General features: G+C 44.2%; 1 protein-coding gene and 1 non-coding gene across 6 annotated transcripts in view; both read left to right on the top strand.

Moving 5' to 3' along the window:
• The window catches only part of LOC137529058 (PABIR family member 2-like), a 127,213-nt gene that overhangs the window by 16,017 nt on the left and 88,419 nt on the right, over nucleotides 1–22,777 (top strand). Inside the window, exons 7-12 of one of the 5 annotated variants that reach the window (XM_068250953.1) lie at nucleotides 3,670–3,758; nucleotides 4,712–4,776; nucleotides 5,673–5,766; nucleotides 8,028–8,165; nucleotides 13,697–13,808; nucleotides 14,616–15,177. In XM_068250953.1, the coding sequence (XP_068107054.1) occupies nucleotides 3,670–3,758; nucleotides 4,712–4,776; nucleotides 5,673–5,766; nucleotides 8,028–8,165; nucleotides 13,697–13,781 (471 nt within the window). In that variant the 3' untranslated portion in view covers nucleotides 13,782–13,808; nucleotides 14,616–15,177. Of the gene's footprint in view, nucleotides 1–3,669; nucleotides 3,759–4,711; nucleotides 4,777–5,672; nucleotides 5,767–8,027; nucleotides 8,429–13,696; nucleotides 15,178–22,777 lie in introns of those variants that run through there. The other 4 variants (XM_068250954.1, XM_068250955.1, XM_068250958.1 and 1 more) reach the window with 4 other exon arrangements.
• On the top strand, nucleotides 2,213–2,343 carry LOC137529167 (small nucleolar RNA U109). The gene has a single exon (XR_011023603.1). It is a non-coding gene; the product is annotated as a small nucleolar RNA U109 (small nucleolar RNA).

The raw sequence follows: 22,777 nt of genomic DNA, 5'->3' as shown, positions 1-22,777 counted from the left end.
AAAGATGACATAATTAGCTGTTGTGTTTTTGCTTGCAGCCATACTGAGCTGTTCTGTTAATAGTTTACAAAACAGGAAATCACTGCAGGTGTCTGCAGAGAATCCGCTTCACTTAGGCCTCTTTTCTATGGACTGTTGAACTGTGTGCACAGCAAGCAGTTGCCAGGCAGCAGTGAGCAGTTACCAGGCAGCAGTGAGCAGTTGTAAGAGTTTGAGAGGCATTTCACTGCCTATCAACAGTTCATGGAAAAGAGGCCTTAGGGCTGGAACCCACAGGAGCGCTTTTGGCAGCGTTTTGGCAGCACTGCGATACGCTAGCAGTTTGCCAAAACGCTGGGCTAATGTTAATGTTCTCAGAAACGCAAACGCAGGACATGCAGCATTTTGGGAGCGTTAGCGCTTCAATGTAAAGTATTGAAACGCTAGCAGAAACGCTCAGCAAAACCTAAACTGAGCGGTTTTGCTAGCGTTTTGCGGTTAAGCACACTGTAACAAAATGAAAAATAATTCACAGGACCAATCAGGATAAAAACGCAAAACGCTAGGCACCCGCTGGGGAAAAAAATACAATGTTGCAAAACACGACCAAAAACGCGCATGAATCCGCTTGCAAACCGCTCAGACAAAACGCTAGCGGTTGCGTTTTGCATTTGCGGGTTTCAGTGGGTTCCAGGCCTTACTGTGGCCTCTAGAGCTGGTAAATGAGAAGCAAATCATTTTGAGTTGATGCAGATTTTATGTCAAATTTATTCAGCTTGGATTGGACCAATGAGATGCAAATAATTCCAGCTTTCAGGCCTAGAACCCAATAGCAATTGTTTTGTAAGTCTTTTTTGAGCTCTTTGTGATTTGAAAAGCTCTTGCTAATGGAATGCTATGGGTGTGATTCTGCTTCAGGGATGTGATTTAAAAAAAAAAAAAAAAAAAAAAAAAAATCCCCCATAGCATTACATTAGCAAGAGCTTCTCAAATCACTAGTGCTTAGAAAGTGCTGCTAGTGGGTTCCAGCCCTTATGCAGATTGTATGCAGTAGGCATGCTCTCACAAGTAAATTCGAGTGCCTAAGTACTCGAATTCGTGATTTAACTGAGCATTAATTACTGCAGGTGTGTGGCGGGGACATGAGGGGTTATTTACCCATAAATCCGCATCCTCCCTGCGCTCCAAATGGCTTGCACGTGTCCTATTGGATACATTGCAAGCCTCACCAACCTGCACTTCCTCCAAGTTGGAAGGAGGAAGTGCGGGTTGGCTAGGCTTGCAACGCGTCCAATAGGATGCATGCAAGCTATTTGTAGCGCAGGGAAGATGCAGATTTATGTGTAAATAACTCCTTATGTCCCTGCCACACACCTGCAGTAATTAAAGGGACTCCGAGCTCAGCGAAAAAAGTAAAGTTGTACTCACCAGGGTCTTTCTCCAGCCCAGTGCTGGTCGGGAGGTCCCACGCCGGCGTCCTGGCTCCTCTCCTTCACCCCGCTCCGGTATGGCTGACAGGCCGCAGCCCGGGCGACACTCGGTGGAGTGTCGGGCTGCAGCTTCCGCGTATGACGCGGATTACGTCACACGCCGGCCGCCTCGCGTCATCACGGCGGCCGGCGTGAAAGTACTGCGCATGCGCGCTTTAATCGCGCATGCGCAGTACTTTCACGCCGTGATGACGCGAGGCGGCCGGCGTGTGACGTAATCCGCGTCATACGCGGAAGCTGCAGCCCGACACTCCACCGAGTGTCGCCCGGGCTGCGGCCTGTCAGCCATACCGGAGCGGGGTGAAGGAGAGGAGCCAGGACGCCGGCGTGGGACCTCCCGACCAGCACTGGGCTGGAGAAAGACCCTGGTGAGTACAACTTTACTTTTTTCGCTGAGCTCGGAGTCCCTTTAATGCTCATTTAAATCACGAATTTGAGTCCTTAGGCACTCTAATTTACTCGTGAGAGCAACCCTTAGTATGCAGGGTTACCACTCCAGACTGACAGGGAGGGTATTCATACAATTTGCATGCAAGTTAGAAATATGTGCTCTTCTCTGACCCTCCTAGATGTATACATTTGCATTAAATTTGCATGAACTCCAAATCCTCATCTTATTGTCCGCATCCAGTCCTCTCATATGGCCCAGTGGCAGATGTCACTTGATAAATGCAGCTCCGTCATTATTGGTCATGCTGGGTACTGTCAGAGCTGCATGGATTGTTGGCGATCTGATCATTGAAGTGCATGTTAAACTATGATGTGTCTTTCCCTCCATAGGACACATTTAATCACACATGCAATAAAATCAGGAGTTTTCAGGGCTGCCAGCCTTAAAGTACATGCTGAGTGGCAGTATAATACTCTTACACTGACCGAACACATCAGTGCAACACTTTTCTTCAATGCTTGTTCCCTTACAACCATTTTGCACTACATATATTACACACAGCTTTGTCATAATTGTGTACCGTATTTGAGGCGTAAGAGAACAGAGGCGCCAGCAGGATAAAAGGTAATAACAATTTTAAAATTTGCTGGGAGGCAGTGGTGGACTTACCTCCGGAAAGCAGACTCAAAATACTGTCTGAATTAAACAAATACATTTATTATTGGTACCCCAAAAAGATGCCACGCGTTTCGCAGGCACAGCACGCTTCATCAGGCAATAAGATAGGGGACAAACAGTAGCTCGTCAGTAGCACGAATAGCGCCTCTGTCTATGTATTTGAGGCGATTCCTTAACCGCGTCTGGACTGCGGTAATTGAAATCTACACCCTGTTTGTTGCTGTTTATTCCTGCTAGGGCGTAGATTTCAATTACCGTGCCAGGTGGACCCGACACTCCCACCAATCTCTCTCGCCGCAAGCCCCGTGCTCTGCCGTTGCTATGATTGCAGAGCTCTGTGAGCCGGTCATGAACCGCTTTCATTGGATCCTCACCCCGTGATCACATTGGCTCACAATGATGACAGGATCAGGAGCCAATGAAAGTGGCTTCTGACAGCTCACAGATTTATGCCATCATAGCAATGGCAGAGCGAGGGGCATGCGGCGATACGAGAGTGGCGGGTCCGTGCGGCAAAAACCGGGGGGAAGGCCCCGTTTTTGGGGGGGGGGGGGGGGTTGGGTACCAGCAGTCCCTCTGGTCTATAAGGGGCCAGAGACTGCTGGTACAGAAAGGGTTAGGATTTCACTACTGTGCTCAGTCAAGCTAAAAGTTGATCCTGGGCTGTAGGTATAGTTCTCAGCAGGCCACACTTAAAGTGTACCTGAAAGAAGTGAAATAGAAGAATACTTACCTGGGGCTTCCTCTAGCTCCATGTACTTGGTGTGCTCCCTCACTTTCCTCCGGGGTGGCTCTGTTCGTCTTCAATCTTCTCCGACAAAAAGTCTTCAGTCACGCCGGTTGGGGTGGACTGCGCGGTGTTGCACTTCCGTTGCCAAGCGTGTTCTGCGCCTTTGCAGTACTACCTGCGCAGTGCAGCCCAGCTGGCAAGACTGAAGCCTTCCTAACGGAGAGGATTGAGCTGCCCGGGAGTCCACGGAGTACATCAGGCTGTGGGAAGCCCCCCAGGTAAGTATATAAATTCTATTTAACTTTTCTTGGGTTTCTTTTTAACTCTACTAATTATCTTCATCTAGGTGGACTTCTTCATGCAGTGAAGTAACTGTAATTTAATTTATTTCATACCTACAGCAATGTTTCTCTCCATCTCTACAAATGTTTGTGAGCAGCAATGGCTTGCCTCCGAGTCCCATACCCAGCCCAACCAGGCGCTTCACAACGTAAGTATGACTTGCTTCTATGAAGAAACACTGTAGAAGGTGCACCACAGAAATGTTATCACATTTGGGAGGGCACCAGTAATTTGAATGGCCTTTCACCTGAGGAAGGGTATGTTCACATGTAGTGTGTGTGTGTGCAGTGCCTCCTTCTACAACTACCAAGCTTGTTTGCAGGAGTGGTGTACCTGCTGTTAGACATTACACTGGCATTGGAGTGGCAACCACTGATGGGTAAGCGGCCATTTGTAAATGTGAATGGCCTATTAGTTGATGGTTTTCAGATTCTTCATCAGGTTACTCCAGTAGGTAGAAGTTCAGAGCTTCAGTGTTGTATTTTTGGTGAAGTTGTAAAATTCCCGTAGTACACCTTTCTAGTCTAAAGTCCCGTACATACGCTCAATCAAACCGCCTGATTGTTGTAGGATTTTGGTCTGTCATCAGGTGTATACACGTGGCAGGCGACTAGACGAGCGACTGATGGGTGGAGGTTTATTTGGCAGATCGACTCAAACAACTGTTGGGCTGATGTTGTGCAGTTGGTAACGTCATGTATACAACGTAACTTGAACGATGCACTTGTTTTGTGTTTTTGTATGCGGCCATATCGTGCAGTCAGTTGTTTCCCTTGCGCACGCATGAAATGAGATGGTCGTTCAGTTGGTTGGTGTGGAAAAAAACAAGTTGTGTAAATGTGGTTTGTCGTGTGTTTGTTTGTGCACTTTGATATGTGTACCTCCCTTAACAAAAGTAGTTGGCCATGTCCCAAGAACAAGATCCAGTATTGTCCTTAGAGATGTGCAAAGAAAAGTGGTGTAGATGTTAAGCAGTTGACAAGTTATGGTCCTAGTTTCACTCAGGATATGCAACTGCTCCAATTTTTTATATTATCTTTAAACTGCTTTTTGCTTGTGTGTGCTGTTCATTTTGACTCAAACATACATCGTTTTTATTAGCAGGAGGAGTCAGAGTCCCATCAACTGCATTCGTCCAAGTGTACTCGGCCCTATAAAGAGAAAAGGTATGGTGTCAAACAGGCATGGGTAACTTTGCAGAGTGATTAAAATATACTATATATACATACAGGTAGCCTGTAGTCAGCAAGGCTATAACCTATCAAATGGAAACGTTTTGCCTAGCAATGGTGTTTTATGTGTTTTTAAAGGAAACCTGAGGTAAACCATTGCATCTATCCTACTCCTAACAATGGGGTTGATTCTCTAACGTAAATGGCGTGAGTAACCTCCTGTTACTCACGCAATTCAATCAGCGCGGCTTCATTTTAAGTCCCTGCACGCTAATGGTAGTGTGCGTAAATAAGCTGTCAGAGGAGCGCGCTCTCAGCGCACGCTATGCTGTGGTAGTGCAGCATAGCGAGCGCAGGTAACTTGCACCCCTTCCTTGCCAATAACGGGCGCTCCACTCATCCTGCCCTGAGCCCCTTCGGGTCCAGTGACTTTATAGGACGTGATCACCACACTTTGACCCAATAGGCTGCCTGTCACTTGACATGGAAGCTACCATGAAAGCAGGAAATGGACACGCTGCAGATTTATTCAGGATTTGTATCCGCTGTAACAACGTGTTTTTTGCAACCGCATGAGTTCAGGTTCGCTTTAAAGCAAAAAATATGAACTATTGACCTTTTTTATCTATCCCCTGCATTCAATAAGTTGTATGGCTGTTATTCTCATGAGTGAGGGCTACGCTCCAACTGGGTCACTTGCATACCTGATTAGTTCTTTAAAGCTAATCATAACCCTGAACTCACCTGCAGTGTTTACAGGTAGTGTTGGCAGTTCTCTGGTCCATTGACATTTCTGTTTACATTTCTGCTTGCGTTTGGTGAAATATAAAGAACTGTTTGCCTTGCTGATTAATCTAAATTTCCAAAACTAAATGTATTTACTTTTTCAGGTGAAATGGAAATAGAATCCCAACCAAAGAGGCTGTTTCAAGGAACAACAAACATGCTGTCCCCAGACATGACACACCTCTCAGATTACAGCTGGTGAGTTGTTGAAGCATCTAAACAGTTAACATGTTCATAAATTCGTCACTATCACCCTTTTTTTTTTCTGATGACTGCAACTGCTAGACTGATCCTGTCAAGGTGTTCAGCCTTTGTAATTGCATGGCTGCTTAAAGCGGACCTGAACTCAGAACTTCCTCTCTGCTCTAAAAGATGAGCAAGTTAAAGCAAAAAACATTCCTCTGTTACAGCTTGCAGAACTCCTGCAATAAATAGGCAGTGTGTCTTCCTGGTGTCTTGGAAGCAGACAGTGTTATCAGCCTGTCTTAACTTATTAGCTTTGCTGGATTTCTGTGCTGACACAGCTGAGAGATCAAATTACACCTGTGATTACTTACAGATGAGGGGAAATCGGACCTGTTTTTCTCTCTCTAAAAACACACGGTGCATTTCTCTCTGTTTGTCAAGCGTTCAAGTCCACTTTAAAGAGAGCTTCAGTTTTTAAAGAAGGTAATCGACTGCCTATTCATTTTAAAGATGTTCTTGTGGCTGTCCAGCCCCTATCTGCAATGTTCTGTCCTTCTGCACTGTATGATACTATTACTCAAAACGGAAAGTTAACCCTTTGGGGACTGGCCGCCTAACCCCCTCCCTTTCACCCCTCTTAAGGACCAGGCGTTTTTTATGCTACGGGGGGGGGGGGGGGGGCGTTTAGGGTGGGTCAGGCAGCCATACATCCAGTGGGGCTTGCTGGGCACAGTGTCCCCCCTGTAGCCAGGTGTGTTTCCACCCCCGCCTCTATGGCTGCCATTACTCACCTTCCAGGCTCCAGCAATGAGCCGCAGTGGACCCCTACGCTCTGGCCGGCATCTCCGCTCCTACTGCAGCTCAGTTCCGGGACCCGGCACTGACGTCAGAGAGCAGGGATGCCGGCCAGAGCGGTGGGGAGCGCCGATCGTTGTGGGAACAGCAGGGAGATGAGTGTATTCTCTTCTCTGACACATCTAACCCCCCCCCCCCCCCCCCCTCCACTGCCACAGCTGCCAATTGTGATCACTACAATCCACCAGCGATAGCAGTGATCAGCAGCCATGCGCGGTGGCTGCCGATCAGAGGAGATATGACGGCTTAATCTTCCCTCTCGGGTGCGCATGATCACAGTGGGCGGCGTAGATCCTACACTGCATCAGGCTAGAACAGCCACAAGTGCAGTGTAGGATCTAATGGAGGCGGTTAGGAAAAAGATCAATGTATGCCCTACTTCAGGACAGTTTCCTGTTAAGGATTTTAGAGTGGCAAACAGAGGCGTATTGCTGGATGCCTGGGGAGGCTAATAGTATCAGTCTCCTGAGAATAGCACATTCACTCTCATAACTGGCATGAATACATGCGAGGTTGCACCTATTTGTGCATGCAGCTGGACACGCTGAGTAGGCGTGGCACTGAGGCCAGTGATGAGTGTGCATGCCGTTCTCAGACCACTGGGAGCGCGGCTGCAGCATAATGTGTATTCAAAGAGCACATGCACACAGCGTAAACGGCCAAACTTTGCTTGCGCAAGGATTACTGGATCCGGGTCAAAGATCCTGACCCAGCAGGGGGGCAAGGCCTAGTCAAGCCAGATTTACTAGGAAAAGGTGGCATTCAGAGCAAACAAGAGGACACCGTACTTGTCAGGATGGCTGTATGGAGGAAAGTAGGTACAACAATGTATTACATCATGTCACCTCTGATATCCTTTAAAGTGCAGTCACCCTACAGGGCTTTAATTTTTAAGGAAACCATACAACTAGCGATTCTGATTCAATTGAGTAAGTGATCGACTTTACTGGGGAATAGACTTCAGTATGGTTGATCGAAAGACTATCAACTAGTGACCCACACACTATAAGCAATATCCTATGCAATTCACTGATCGATCTGATCGATGTTGTCTTCATGCTCTGAATGCAAAAATGAATTCAGTCGATCGAATGATCCCTAACCCATAACCGATTCCTGTGCGATCGACCGATATCTGGCATCCTGCTCGATCGGCTAAGCTGGTCAACATATCAGCCACTTTTCATCGATTGGGCATACTGGAGCACGCTTGATTCGATAAAATTAGTGAATCGCACGGTCAATTGTACAGCAAAATTGCTAGATGTATGGGCACCTTAAAGGATACCTTAGTGGAAAATAAAATGACGCGTAGCCTATTTTTCATTTTCCACTAAGGTATCCTTTAAGAACACTTGTATAATTGCAATACACTGAAGACATGACTTATAATTTCATTTTATTTATTTTTTTTGCAGCCTGTCATCAGATCTTGATAGTAGCAGCCTCGGATCCTCCTCCGACTCTACACCTAAAGACAGCTGTGTGACTGACTCGCCAGCAGCCTGCTCCAACTCCTGCTCTTCATTCATATCACTAGATGACCTGTCACCAAAGTGAGGACCATTGGCACAGGGATGCGGTCCTATACTCATACACAGACTGGGCGGCAGAGTCCTTCCCCTGCACTCTGGCTCATGCTATGCTTCCCTGTATGAGATGTATTTAGTTGCTCCCTCCTGTGTGAAGTGCTGCAGCAGGACCCCTGGGGGGGGAGTGTATTGTGTACAGTAGATGTGTACAGCGCTTGTTTACATTATGCCTGCTTTTCCGGGTATTTATGCAATACATTCTGAAATATATTTTTCCTATTTATTTATATATGTAAATCATGGATTTTGGATGTAATTTGATTTATTTTTGCTTTTGGCCAAGAGTGGCGATGAAGATCACACTGCTATTAAAGCATAGTCTGTGCTGCTGATGAATGAACTTATTTAGTTATTGTGAAAGGAAAGGCTTCTGGGTCAGAAGAGGAAAGCGGAGGGACAGGTGAAGCTTGCTTAGCCACTTGTGGACCGGCAGTCTCTAGCCCCTTAAGGACCAGAGGCTTAAAGAGGTGAGTTCTAACAATGCTAATAGCACCAGAAGCTGGGTCTGCATATACTGCCCAGCCTATGTTGCTATCCCAATCCCCCCCTAAGTTCCCCCTTCGCTCTGCTATGCCCCATAAATCATCAGCGGAGCTGTGCCGGCTGTTCACTTCTGTAAGTGTCAGTCTCGGCTGCTCCCCGCCTCCTCCATAGCTCCGGTCCCCGCCTGCGTCCCTTTCCTCCAATCAGCGGGGAGGGAAGGGATGCAGGCAGGGACCAGAGCTATGGAGGAGGCGGGGAGCAGCGAGACTGACACAGAGGTAAACAGCCGGCTGTGACACGCTGTGTCGACAGGCCGGCTGATTATTTATGGGGCATAGCAGAGCGAAGGGGGAACTTAGGGGGGATTGGAATAGCAATAGAGGCTGGGCAGTATATGCAGACCCAGCCTCTGTGCTGTTAGCATTGTTAGAACTCACCTCGGGTTTCTTTAAAAAAAAAAAGAAAAAACTGTACTCTGTGATTGGCTCACAAGGTCCTGACCAGGGCAAGAAGCTCCGCTGTGACCATGACACAGAACTAACGGAATACAGCGATAAGCGCAACGGGACTGTGTGAGAGTAGCTGAAATCTAAGCTCTCCCTCGCAGGCATAACCGGTCCTAAACAGGGCCTAGATTACGCCCTCATGAGGTTAAAGGGAACTTGAAAAGGGATTTGGAGGCTGACCTATTTTTCCTTTTTAAAGCGAACCTGAGGCAATTTTCTAAAGATAATAGGACACCGAGGCATGTTCTCTGCATAATGACATGCCTCTGTGTCCTAGTGTCGCTGCCAGTCCCCCCTGAAAAATAACGACAGGCTAGTGACAATCTGATTGCCGCTAGCCTGCTGTTAACCTGCAGCCAGCCAATCATCTGCCTCCCCGCCTCCTCCAGTGCCTAGCTCCCCCCACCTGCGTCACTTGGCTACCCGCCTCCGCTGGTTTCCTCAGTCGGAAGCTAAGAAGCGACCAAGGAAGTACTTCCGGGTTTCAGGAATCTTTGATTTAATCTGCCGGTGATCAGGCCTTACATCGGCTGTGGAGGACGAACGGGTCCACATCTCATCCGGGAGGCGGCATGGAGCAGGCAGTATGTTGTTGATGGATTTTTTTTTGGGGGGGTGGTTTAGCCACCTCGGGCTCTCTTTAAACACTGGTTGCCTGGCTGTACTGCTGATCTTCTTGCCTGAAATACTTTGTCATAGACCCTGAACAAGCATACAGAAAAGATTTATAACACAAAAAATCTGACAAGATTAGCAGCGTGCTTGTTTCAGGGGTGTGATTCAGACACTACTGCAGCCAATAGATCAGCATGACTGCCAGTCAACTTGTATTGTTTAAAAGGAACTCATTATAGCAGACTCCATATCCCTCTTGCTTCAATTTTCCTTCAAGCTAAGTGCACGTGTCTCTTGCCATTACGGTAGTAAAAAATGGGATTTTATAGATGTTCTTATTAAAACATTCTCTGCTTTAGAGCATGCTTAATTTCCAAAAGTACAACATTATACATGGCAGAAATCAGCAATATTTCAGTGTTCCCATTAATCCTATTTAGATTTGAAGCCATGCTTGAGAAATGCAGGTCTAAACACAGCATAAGCACCCATGCATAGTGGTTCATACAGAAGCACCTGCCCTCTAGTCACTTGTCTGGTGCAGGGGATGTGTGCTGATATTTGCTTCCTCTCTGATATCCATCCTTGACAATAGGTTGTTATAGTTACTTGCTTTTTAAAGTGAACCTGAAGATGGACTATATGAGATAATGAACTGTGTGTGTGTGTGTGTGTGTGTAGTATGGATGCTAAACAGAATATTAGTAGCAAAGAAGTCAAATTTTTATTTTCCGCTATATAGCTTTGTTTATAACATTGTATCAGCCTGTCGCAGTTTATAATCCAAACTCTGCCTTTTAAGCAGTTAAACAAGCAGAGCTAATGACCTTTTGAACGTTCCTGCAGTAAAACCTTATCCCAAGTTTTCTGACACTGGTTCTTGTCTGTTTAAACTTTTATTTGCTCTTGAGAAAACTGGACTGACGTCAACAAGCTCAGAGATGCATTTATAACAACTAAAGGTGTATTTTTTGAGACGAGCTGTCTCAAACTTTTTCTTGGCTGTTTAGGCTTTTCAGAAAACTAAATTTTAACAAGCTCAGAGAAGCTCTTCTGCATAGCTAACTCAGTAGTAATCCTTACTGCACTGGAAAACAGAAAGGGACTTCACATCATTTAATGAGGCTAGTATCCTATGTGTAGAGGTTTATCTCTTCATGTCACTTCAGGTTCATTTTAAAACCTAATCTCCAGTTTTATCATGCTGCATTTATAAAAGCACAATTTCCCTTTTTCTCCTGGTGATCAATGCATTGATCGCTGTAATGTAATGGGATATGCAGCCCATGACTTGAAAAGCGTAATGGATCACCAATCTCTGGAATAAGAACCGCAAACACCCTATGGACATGCATTGTGGCCTGCTGCTTCTGGACATGGCAGTCTGTACCACTACAACCCATAGCGAGCTCCACCTTAAGTGGCTGGATAGTGTAATGGTTAAGGGCTCTGCCTCTGACACAGGAGACCTGGGATCGAATCTCAGCTCTTTCTGTTCAGTAAGCCGGACACCTATTCAGTGAGACCTTGGGCAAGTCTCCCTAACACTGCTACTGCCTATAGAGTCGTCCCAGTGCCTGCAGCTCTGGCGCTTTCTCACCAGGATAAAAGTGTGTTATAAATGTTGTGTCTTTAAATGTGACGAATGCTGTTTGGTGACCACCAAACTAATTGCTGCTTTATAAATAAAGTGAGCAACTGGCTAACTGAACATGTACTAAACCCATGCGATTGAGAAGTTGCAGGGAAATGCCAAATTTGTGTGAGCAGCTATAGCCCCTGTTGCTTTACTGTTTATACAAAAACTCCTAGGAAATGTGAATACAAAGATTTGGGGACAATGTATAGCAGAACAGAAGTAGCCCCCAAAATATATGCATGCTGATGTATAATTCTGGAATTTCCTGCCATGAATGCATCACATAAACAGCTCAACCTATATGGACGTGACACATTTCCATGTGGTGAGGGACGCATTTGTTAGTTATAGCATTAGTAGACCCTGAAAAGAAAAGCAACAGTGACCCCTGCAGGTAACAATCTGACATCACACAGAGGTGGAAAGCACGCTAGAAAGTTTACTTTAAATTTTCACAGAATTTATGCTCCTTTTCTTCAGACTAACATCTATATGTTAACAGAATCACATCAACATGGTTTTATTTATATATACAATGCTGTAAAATAACCAAATTATTTCCATCGTAGTAATGGAAGCAGACATCCATGTATGCCACTTTTGAGTTTATATACATATTGTAAATACCAGTACCTAAAACCTTATTTAAGAATTGAATACAAATAGTCAAATTGTCTTGTGACTCATAGCTCCAACCAGAAGTCAGCTGGAAATATTTCTGTGTAGACAAAACTAATGAAAGCTCATTTGTGGTTAGTTGCTATGAGTTCTCATTCTTTGTAGTTCTTTAATAAAATTGTACTAATAGTTTACCAAAGTGCCATTTTAATGTATGTTTGTCCTCATTGTTACTCTTGGCAGTTACAATCCATGAAATTAAAAGAAAAAAAAATGCTATCCACAGTGGCGTAGCTAAGGAGCTGTGGGCCCCGATGCAAGTTTTACAATGGGCCCCCCCAAGCACTCTATACATAACAATTTATACGGCGCACCAAAATCTGCCAATGGCAACTACAGTGTCAGAGATGCAAGAAGGGGATGGGGAACAGTTTGTTAATGATTACCACTATTCAAAGTATCTACAGAAGTCATTATTATGAGCATAGGACCAATAGAGAGCTAATTCTGTAGATAAGGGAGGGCCCTTCGGGGCCCCTCTGGCCCAAGGGCCCCGATGCGGTCGCTACCTCTGCACCCCCTATTGCTACGCCCTTGGCTATCCACTAAGTAGTGTATGACAACAGGTACTCCTGATTTCCTCAGCTAATTCTGGGCAGGTGTATAGCTCCGCCTCTGAGCTGGCCATTGATGAGCCGTGTGAGGTCTGTTTCATGCACTCCGTATTCCTGTTCATCTGGCTGTAGTACATTGCTTAGCCGCACTGCTTCTGCAAGTTTCAGTTGCTTTGGTAACCCTGTATTATGCAGCTTGCCAGTTCCTGTTCTGTATCGTTTGTTGAATATTATTTGTGTTTATACTTGTTTTATATTTATAAGGCTATTATTTTATATGTATATAGTTGTACAGAATTGCACTAACCAAATCTTGCCGAATTTGGAACGGTGTAATGTATTTTCTTGTATTGCAAATATACTTATTTGTGGACTGTTTTTTGTTTTATTACTTTTTCTTTAAGTGTTACAAGAAAAATCTCCTTCACATAAATGATAATGGGGGCTGTGTCACATTCTTCTTCTGAAGCCTCTGTGTCTGGCCTGACAGGTAGAGGAACACCAGAAGTACTTTTATGAAGCTGGGCCTTCATATTGAGGCGAAAGGGGTGGAGCTCTTCAGTCCTTGTGCGATTGGTGACTTCATGTTTCCTGTAAGGGGTTTATTTTCAAAATTAGTCCTTAAAGCAGAACGGCAGTCACCGTATGATCCCCTGCATTCCCTGTAGCATAAAATATAGTACATTGCAAAAGTAAGTGTGGTGTTTTGTTTTTTTTTTTGTTTGAGTTAAAGCTAAATTAACTCAGAATGGGTCTATTTAGGTATGCACTGGGAGGAAGCACAAGATATCGTAATTCTGCAAAAAAAATTCTGATATGTTTTTGTATATTGAAAAAGCCATTTGGATGGACATTGACTGACTAGAAGGATGCTACGCAGATTCGATGTTGTTACTTTTATCCATAGGCCTCATTTGTTATACTGTCTGGTGGTTATTATTGTCTCTGACCATCTTTCTTCAATAAAAAATTGTTTGAACTAAAAAGCTTTGCTCTCAATTTACTGTGGTCCCCTTACAGGAAGCTGCTGACTCAGGTGCATGCTGGGAGGGAACTTTCTGAGGAACCCTGGATTTCTGAGTCAGTAACTTTTCTGCTGGCATAATCCATGTGACCACAGCCCAGGGTAAAAGTAAGTCGAATTACTTCTGCGTACTGTTTTTTAGACATATTTACATGGTCACTAAAGTTCTGCTTGATTGTTTTACCATACGTTTGTGTTTAAGCGCAAAAAAACCCTAAATTACTGTTAAAGTGAACCAGAGGTGAAAGGGATATGGAGGCTGCCATAATTTTCTTTTAAACAATACCAGTTGCCTGGCAGCCATGCTGATCTATTTGGCTGCAGTAGTTTCTAATTTAACCAGAAACAAGCATGCAGCTAATCTTGTCACTTCTGACAATCATGTCAGAAGCCCCTGATCTAAATTTGCTTATTCAGGGTGTATGGCTGAAAGTATAATGCTGGGAATACACTGTGCGTTTTCGCGGCTCGATTGAGCCATTTAGATGGCTCGATTCATAACTTCCGACATGTCAGCTCACCCGCCTGATCGATTCCGCACTTGATTCCGCATGGGGGACAATGTAAAAAGATAAGGAAAACGAGCAGAAGATAGAATCGCCCGTGGAGTCGAGCGGGGAATCGATTGGGCAGCATAATCGAGCCGCGGAAACGCACCGTGTATTCCCAGCATTAGAGGCAGAGGACAGCCAGGCAATTAGTATTGCTTAAAAGGAAATAAATATGGCAGCCGCCATATCGCTCTCACCTCAGATTCGCTCTAACCAAAAACCCAATATGAAATATCTTCAGTGGGCAATGTATTTTTGAAAGCAGAATAGTGGCACTTTGCTGTTGAAATGCTTATTACTTTACCACAGCAGGAGAACCCTCACATTTGAATGACTGATTATGTAATGTTTTCCATTTCCTTAGATTTACTACACTGCATTGAAACAAAACCTGCTTTGGACGTGCAGAGCTTGCCCATTCAAACCAGCAGGCAGAGCTGTGATAAGATTTTTAATTCAATTTTTTTTAATATATTAAATAGGTTTTGGTTTGGTATCCTGGGATTTTAACATGAGTTGGAGAATGACCACTGTTTAAAGATTAGTCCAGAACAGTGTTTCTCAACATATTATTGGTATGCCCTTTCTTTAGGGCTAGTTCAGTGCTCAGTTACGTTGCAGAGTAATTCTACATGCCATATGGCTGCCAATACAATTCTATGGGCCTCTTCACAGTACTGCATTGTAACTGATTGCGTTATTCTAACTCGCTGCATGCAGGCTTTGTATTTAAAGAAAATCTGTAATGAAAAAAACTCCCCTGGGGGGTACTTACCTCGGGTGGGGGAAGCCTCCGGATCCTATTGAGGCTTTCCTGTTGTCCTCAGTCCCATGACGGCAGAGAAAATCCTCCCGGAGTGGCGGCGATTTAAATATTTACCTTTTCGGGCTCCAGCAGGGGCGCTGTTGCGGCTCTTCTGACGGAGATGGGCGAAAATAGCCAATCTCCGTCGGGCCGATCTATTGCGCAGGCACAAGTCTGCTGCGCAGTAGAACGGACCCGACGGAGATCGGCTATTTTTGCCTATCTCTTTCAGAAGAGCCGCAACAGCGCCCCCACTGGAGCCCAAAAAGGTAAATCTTGCACAGGCTGTCAGATTTGTCGCCTGTGCGTTCCGGGGGCTGCAGAGAGACCGCCGTAGGACACAGGACGACGGGGGAAGCCTCAATAGGGCCAGAGGCTTCCTCCTACTGAGGTGAGTACCCCCCAGGGGAACTTTTTTTTCAGTACAGGTTTAATTAAAAGTCTCTGTCCATTCTCCATTGCCACTCACACTCATTATAGCTCACATTATACAATGGACCACTGTAAATTTAGCCTTAAACCCCTGTGCTCACAAAGTACCCCCTGTTATGGTTAAGATTATCTGAAATACCCCTTGATACAGATCTATTCAGCAGTAATGCACTGTAACGTAATTGTTTCTAAATTTCCAAGCGTTTACTATTGCTTTTAATTACCTAGAATACAAATCTAGTATTTTTATACAGGGCTTTTTCTAAAACTACATTTGTTATACCTAATTAACTATATTAATCCCGAGTACTCCCTGGACCCATCATAAGTACACCTGGAATATGCATGGCAAATGTTGAGAACTTAGAATCTAGAATCAGTGTTCCCCAACCCTTTCCTCAAGGCCCACCAACAGTGCATGTTTTGTGGAAATCCACAGAGGTAGTTAATCAGCTCTGCTGAGACACTAATTACCTCACCTGTGCATTTTTGTGGTTTTCTGCAAAATGTACTGTACTGAGGACAGGGTTGGGGAGCTCTGAAAGATCCAACATCTGTGTTTAATGCATCAGTGGTTAGATATTTGCAGAGTTTTGACATCCTTTGTAATTTCTTTAATTATTGTTCACATATGAAGAGATGTCGGCCAGTTCCATGTCCTTTTTTTTTGGGGGGGGGGGATATTTTGATCTTGAAAAGCGCAAAAAAAAAAGTGATACCCGATGTTGCGTCACTAATCCTTTGAGCTCCTGCAGAGGTGTATATATATATAATCTCTATCTATTCAGTGGTGCCTTATGTTTAATTTTGCATACTTCTGTTTGGAACTGGTAGGCACGATATGTCTCCAGGTGCGCAAACTATTCCTTGCCATGGTTGTGTTCTTTTGCTGCTTGTTAAACCTGTTGCCTGTTAACTTTCTGCTAGTAGTGCCAAAATTAAAACAAATGCGAGTTTTTATATACAGTACATTTTTTTGTTTTCACGTAACTGATGGTTGAAAATGAATTGTGCACAATTTTTGTATGATGATTTACTTTGTCATAATGGTTTGCACCTCTGTAAATAATTGCTTATTCTGTCCTTTTATCTCTGTTTTGCTGGTCCATGGGCGGTATGGATGTCAGTGATCTATTGTAAAGTATCTTCCTGGTAGTTGTATAAAATTTGTATAGTACTGTGTTGTTGAAATAATACAGCTTTAAGGCAGTGGTACTGCTTCAATAATAAAATCTCTGCATATTTGTCACATGTATTGCTTCTTTGTCTCATTTCTGTGAAGCTGCAGCAATGATGCATGCTTGAATATTTAGTTTGTATCTTAAGGCCTCTTTCACAGTGTGACGTTAAAGTCGCACGTTAGAACATTTTATAACGCAGACTAACGCACAGCAATACAAAGTCTGTGTAACATTCACAGTGCACACGTTGCGTTGTGTGTAACGTATAGCAATATTTAGAAAATGCTGCATGCTGTGCGTTTAGCAATACATTTGCTGCGTTGTGTGTTGCACATGCTCAGAAAGGTTTTCTTGTTGTATGTAAGATGTAACGCATGCGCAGTTTTCATTCCATCACTGTGCGACAAACGGTGCACCAAACGCAGGGCTAAAGAATGTACTATAACGTCCAAGTTATAGTATTTCTTGTTAAATCTGAGTTTAACATTTTTGAGAAAAATGAACAGAGTACAAGAATAAAGTACAGTTACATGAAACTTGTTACATAATGAAAGTTACATCACGGTGGTTGGAGTAATGAAATGTGTAACAATATGAAAGATTATCAAAAATGAGTCTCAGGTATACGCTAAGTAATAACCCAACTAGAATGAGGAATTCTACACTAAGTGACAACCTTTATAAGTAAAAATTAGTAACTGGAAGTCTGAATGACCATTTTAAAGAGTATAGATAGATGGAGAAGGGAGATAAGAAAAAGAAGAGACTTAGAAAGTGGGAGGTTGACGTGCAAGGGGCAGGAGGTCCCCCAACCCGGCAACCCTCCGATTGAAAGAGTAAGGGGGAAAGTGAGGGTAGGGTAGGAGGGGAATAGTGAAGGGATAAGATAAGGAAAGTAGGAAGAGAAGGAAGAGATTGGGGGGAGAAGGATAAAGAAGAGGGAAAAGTAGCAAAGTAAGATTAGAGAAGAAGTAAGAGGAGAGGAGTGGATACTAAACAGTGAGAAAGTAATATGAAGTAGAAGAAGAAGACAACATCACCACCTAGTAGTTACTGATTCAGAGAAACTCATAGATTGATCATTATTGTGACACATATCTGAAGTGAATGGTCTGATATGTTAGGGCTAGTTTAAGTGAAGACAGCTCTTTTGAATGAAACAGAGGATTTGTGGTCAATCCATAATGCCCATGTGGCCAGAAAGGACTGATTTAGACCCATGTCAGATGAGATTAAATCTTCCATATACATAATGTCATCTATTATTTCGACCCAGGAGATCAGAGACGGAGGGGAGGATTTTTTCCATCCTCTGGCAATTACTGTTTTGGCAACGGTGAGAAAGTGTCTGAAAAGACCTTTCTTAATAGAAGCTATATGACCAGGGATCATAGATAAGAGAGCAATTTCTGGAGATGGAGGTATAGATTTCCCACAGATATCGCTGTAGATCTTAAAGACTGAGTCCCAAAAGGAGGTGAGTAATGGGCAAGTCCACCAAATGTGTCTCTGATCTCTCTATCCACATACATCCAATCGATGATACGTGATGGGATGGAAGCTTTATGGTAGAGGCTCAAATCAGGGAGGCTCAGCCCTCCCCTGTCCTTGTGGCGAATCAATGAGGAATATGATAATCTGGGTTGTTTTGAACCCCAAATAAAACGGATGAACATGGATTTTAGTGATTTCCAGTAGGAGAGAGGTATTTGAATTGGAATTGTTTGGAACAAATAGAGAAATTTTGGTAAAATGTTGATTTTGCCAAACCAAGACAGAGGGAGGCTGGACCAATCCTGAAGGTCTTTCTCAGGGCCCGTTTCCACTATAGCGTTGCGGAATCGCTGGCGAATCACCGCAGGCAAATCGCATGCGGGTGAGATTCCGCATGCGGTTTTTGCCACGATTTCGCATGCGATTTCGCATAGGTAAGGCTGTATGCGAAATTAACCATGTCACTGCCTGTGTAAATTAACATTAATACCTATGCGAAATCGCGGCAAAAAACGCATGCGATTTCCCTATTAAATACATTGCGTGCGATTCGCCTGCATTCCACACGCAGGCGAATTCTGAGGGCCCTACCCTGCAGATTTTTCCTGCACAGAAAAACGTGCGGGGAAACGCACAAGTGGAAACAGTCCCATCCACTTGTACTGACTGTGCGAATCCGCATGCGGGCAACGCATGCGGATTCGCGATAGTGGAAACGGGCCCTCAGTCCTCTCTTGAATGGGTTGATAATTAAGTGAATAGAATAAAGGGAGATCTGCAGGTATTTGTATGCCTAGGTATGAGATCGAGGTAGGTTGCCATTTGAAGGAAAAAGAGGTTCTAATTGTGGATAAGGTCTGTTTAGGTATAGATATGTTGAGACCTTCCGAATTGGAGACATTGACCTTATAATTGCTGACTTCACCGTATAGAGAGCATTCAGCTAATATGTTGGGAAGAGAGATGTGGGGGTTAGTGATGTATAGGAGGAGGTCGTCAGCATATAAGGCTAGTTTGTGGGTCAAATTATTAATTGTAATACCATGTATGGATGGGTTTGTTCGTAGGGCAATGGCGAAATGTTCCATCACTATGGCATAAAGGAGAGGGGAAAGGGGGCAACCCTGTCGAGTTCCATTAGAGATTGAAAATGAATCAGAGAGACAGCTGTTTATCCTTATACGGGCAGAGGGAATTGTATATAAAGCCATTATTTTATTAATAAAGAGGGGGCCAAGGCCAATTTGTTGGAGAGAGGCTTTTAAGAAGGGCCACCCCACTCTGTCAAAGGCTTTTTCAGCGTCTAAGGAGAGTAGGCAGAGTGGGATGGCCTACCTCTTTGCTGCGTCAATGAGATTGATTGTTCTAGTCGTGTTGTCGGGCCTTCCTACCTGGGATAAACCCGACTTGATCTCCGTTAATTAAGGAAGGGAGAAGGGGTTGTAGCCTACAAGAAAGCATCTTGGCGTATAATTTAAGGTCAAGATTAATAAGTGATATGGGCCTATAACTACCACATTGAGTGGGGTCCTTTCCTTTCTTGTGTATAAGGGAAATATGTGCTTCTAAGGCTTGTCTTGGGAAGGGGGAAGTAGGAGATATATTATATATTTTAGTTAAAAAACGTACTAATTGTGTGAAGGTTTTAAAGAATCTATCTGAGTATCCATCTGGGCCCGGGCATTTGCCAGAGGGCAAATTTTTAATTGATGTTGATAATTCAGTCTCGGTGAAGGGGGATTCAAGGGTTTGTGTTTCCTCTTTCTTTATAGTCGGTAGGGGGGTGTCTTGTATATATTTATTAATATGGGTTAAAAGATGTTCCCTAGTGGAGCTGTTAGTATTTTCCTTAATATTGTACAGTCTGCAGTAAAATCTGACAAATTCATGAGCGATATCGGAAATACGGGATGATTGGTGTCCGCCGTGTTGGGTAATAGAATGTATGTGAGTTCTGTTGGTCCTAGGATGAATTTGCCTTGCCAGAAGTCTACCACATTTACTATCATATTGATAGTAAGTTTTCCTGATCTTGTCTCTATAAATTAAATATTTCTGATCTGAGATGTAATAATTCTTGCCTATTTTTAGAAAGTTCAAGGAAGATTGTGGCGGAGGAATTGGCTTTATGAGAGGCTTCAAGGGAGGTGATCTGGGTTAGTAGTTTATTAATGGTGTGAGATCTTTCTTTAAGCGAGATCCATGTTTAATGAATATTCCTCTGAGTACACATTTCAATGTTTCCCATTGTATGGGGAGAGAAGTTATGTCTACAGAATGAATTTCCAGGAACTCATCAATGGCCTTAGATATCTCAGATTTACACAAGGGATCTTTTAAGAGATTATTATTTAGCCTCCAGGTCCAACCTGGTTTAGGGGCATTAGGTAAGCTGCATGAGAATGTAACTGGTGCATGATCTGAGCCAAAGATGAGATCGATGGAAGCTTCTGGAGACATATCTAGAAATTTCTGGGAAACTAACAGGTAGTCAATCCTGGAATAAGATGTTCTAGGAAAGGAGTAATGACTGTAGTCTTGGGTGGTGGGATGAAGTAGGCGCCAAATGTCAGAGGTGTAGGTGCCAAAGCTGTTTTTTGAGAGCGGATAGGGCTGCTGAGGAAAGTGAGGACTTACCCGAGGAAGTATCCACAGTTGGATCAAGAGGGGTGTTGAGATCTCCTCCTAGTATTGTAAGTCCTGAAGCTAATTTCTCTAGACGTCTGAGAAGAGAGATAATATAAGAGATTTGACCTTGATTAGGAACATAACAGTTACAGATGGTAAAAAGTTGATTATGAATAGATATTTTAAGAAGTATAAATCTTCCTGTCGGGTCAATATCTTTTTCTAAGATTTGAACCGGAAGAGATTTATGAAATCCAATAGATACCCCCTTTGTTTTAGATTCAGGGTTGGTAGAGTGAACCCAGTTTTGGTAATATCTGTCTCTGATCTCAGGGGTCGAAGATGATTTGAAATGTGTTTCTTGTTATAATACAATTTGAGCCTTAAGTTTATGTAGGCGGTAAAGTGTCTTAGACCTTTTGGAAGGGACATTAACCACCCTGGCGTTCTATTAAGATCGCCAGGGCGGCTGCATGAGGGTTTTTTTTAAATAAAAAAAAAACTATTTCATGCAGCCAACTGAAAGTTGGCTGCATGAAAGCCCACTAGATGGCGCTCCGGAGGCGTTCTTCTGATCGCCTCCGGCAGCCAAAAGTAACACGGAAGGCCGCAATGAGCAGCCTTCCGTGTTTGGCTTCTCCTGTCGCCATGGCGACGAGCGGAGTGACGTCATGGACGTCAGCCGACGTCCTGACGTCAGCCGCCTCCGATCCAGCCCTTAGCGCTGGCCGGAACTATTTGTTCGGGCTGCGCAGGGCTCAGGCGGCTGGGGGGACCCTCTTTCGCCGCTGCCCGCGGCGGCGATCGGGCAGCACACGCGGCTGGCAAAGTGCCGGCTGCGTGTGCTGCTCTTTATTTCATCAAAATCGGCCCAGCAGGGCCTGAGCGGCACCCTCTGGCGGTAATGGACGAGCTGAGCTCGTCCATACCGCTAAGGTGGTTAAAGCCCTGAACATTAAAGGAACAGAATTTAAGTTTCTCCATGATCACTGTAGTGTAATAAGAGTTTATATAAATAAAGGGGTGATGTTGATGGTGAGCTAGAGCGGTTAGGATCCATGATATGGGGGGATTGAAAAGAAACCAAGCGGTTGGTGGGGCCTCCATGAAAACACGATAGGCACCATAGTGGTACAGAGGGGTAAGTAGAAGCCATGAACGGGTATGGCTCCGTCACTATTCCCATACTTATGAGTGTGTATACTGAAAAAGTGCATAGTTCTAAGTAATGCAAGTTATAGTATTTCAATGCGTTGCATTAGGGGCACGTTATGCGACCTTAATGTCGCATCAAACGCAACGTCCCACTGTGAAAGAAGCCTTAAAAGGGAACTGAAGAGAGAGGTATATGGAGGCTGCCATGTTTATTTCCTTTTTAGCAATACCAGTTGCCTGGCAGCCCTGCTGATCCTCTGCCTCTAATACTATTAGCCATAGCCCCTGAACAAGCATGCAGCAGGTCAGGTGTTTCAGACTTTAAAGTCAGATCTGACAAGACTAGCTGCATGCTTGTTTCTGGTGTTATTCAGATACTACTGCAGAGAAATAGACCAGCAGGGCTGCCAGGCAACTGGTATTGATTAAAAGGAAATAAATATGGCAGCCTCCGTATACCTCTTACTTCAGTTCCCCTTTAAGGATACATTTTGAGATTTAAAAAATAAAAAAAATTTACCTGCGGTGCAGTGCCGATTGGGCACTGGTCCTGTCATCCCAGCACACAGCAAGGTTATTAGCTTGTGTGCAGGGAAGACGGGGCAGGTGTCTGATCAGTACAGTAGCATGCCTTCAAACCCAGGAACAGCACAGTACAAAGGAACAGCAAATGTTCTGCTGAGACACTTCCTGATAGAAATAGGACATCCCCTAAAAATAAGCCCTAGCACATCTTTTGGAGCAAGAAATTAGTGTCTTATTTTCAGGGAAACACGGTAGACAGTTTTTCTCACCGGACTTTTACTGTAGCCACTCTGTCATACAGTAGCA

The sequence above is a fragment of the Hyperolius riggenbachi genome, chromosome 8, assembly GCF_040937935.1.
Source record: "Hyperolius riggenbachi isolate aHypRig1 chromosome 8, aHypRig1.pri, whole genome shotgun sequence".
Taxonomy (NCBI): Eukaryota; Metazoa; Chordata; class Amphibia; order Anura; family Hyperoliidae; genus Hyperolius; species Hyperolius riggenbachi.
Note: the sequence above shows the minus strand (reverse complement) of the source record. Positions and strands in the feature narration are given on the sequence as shown.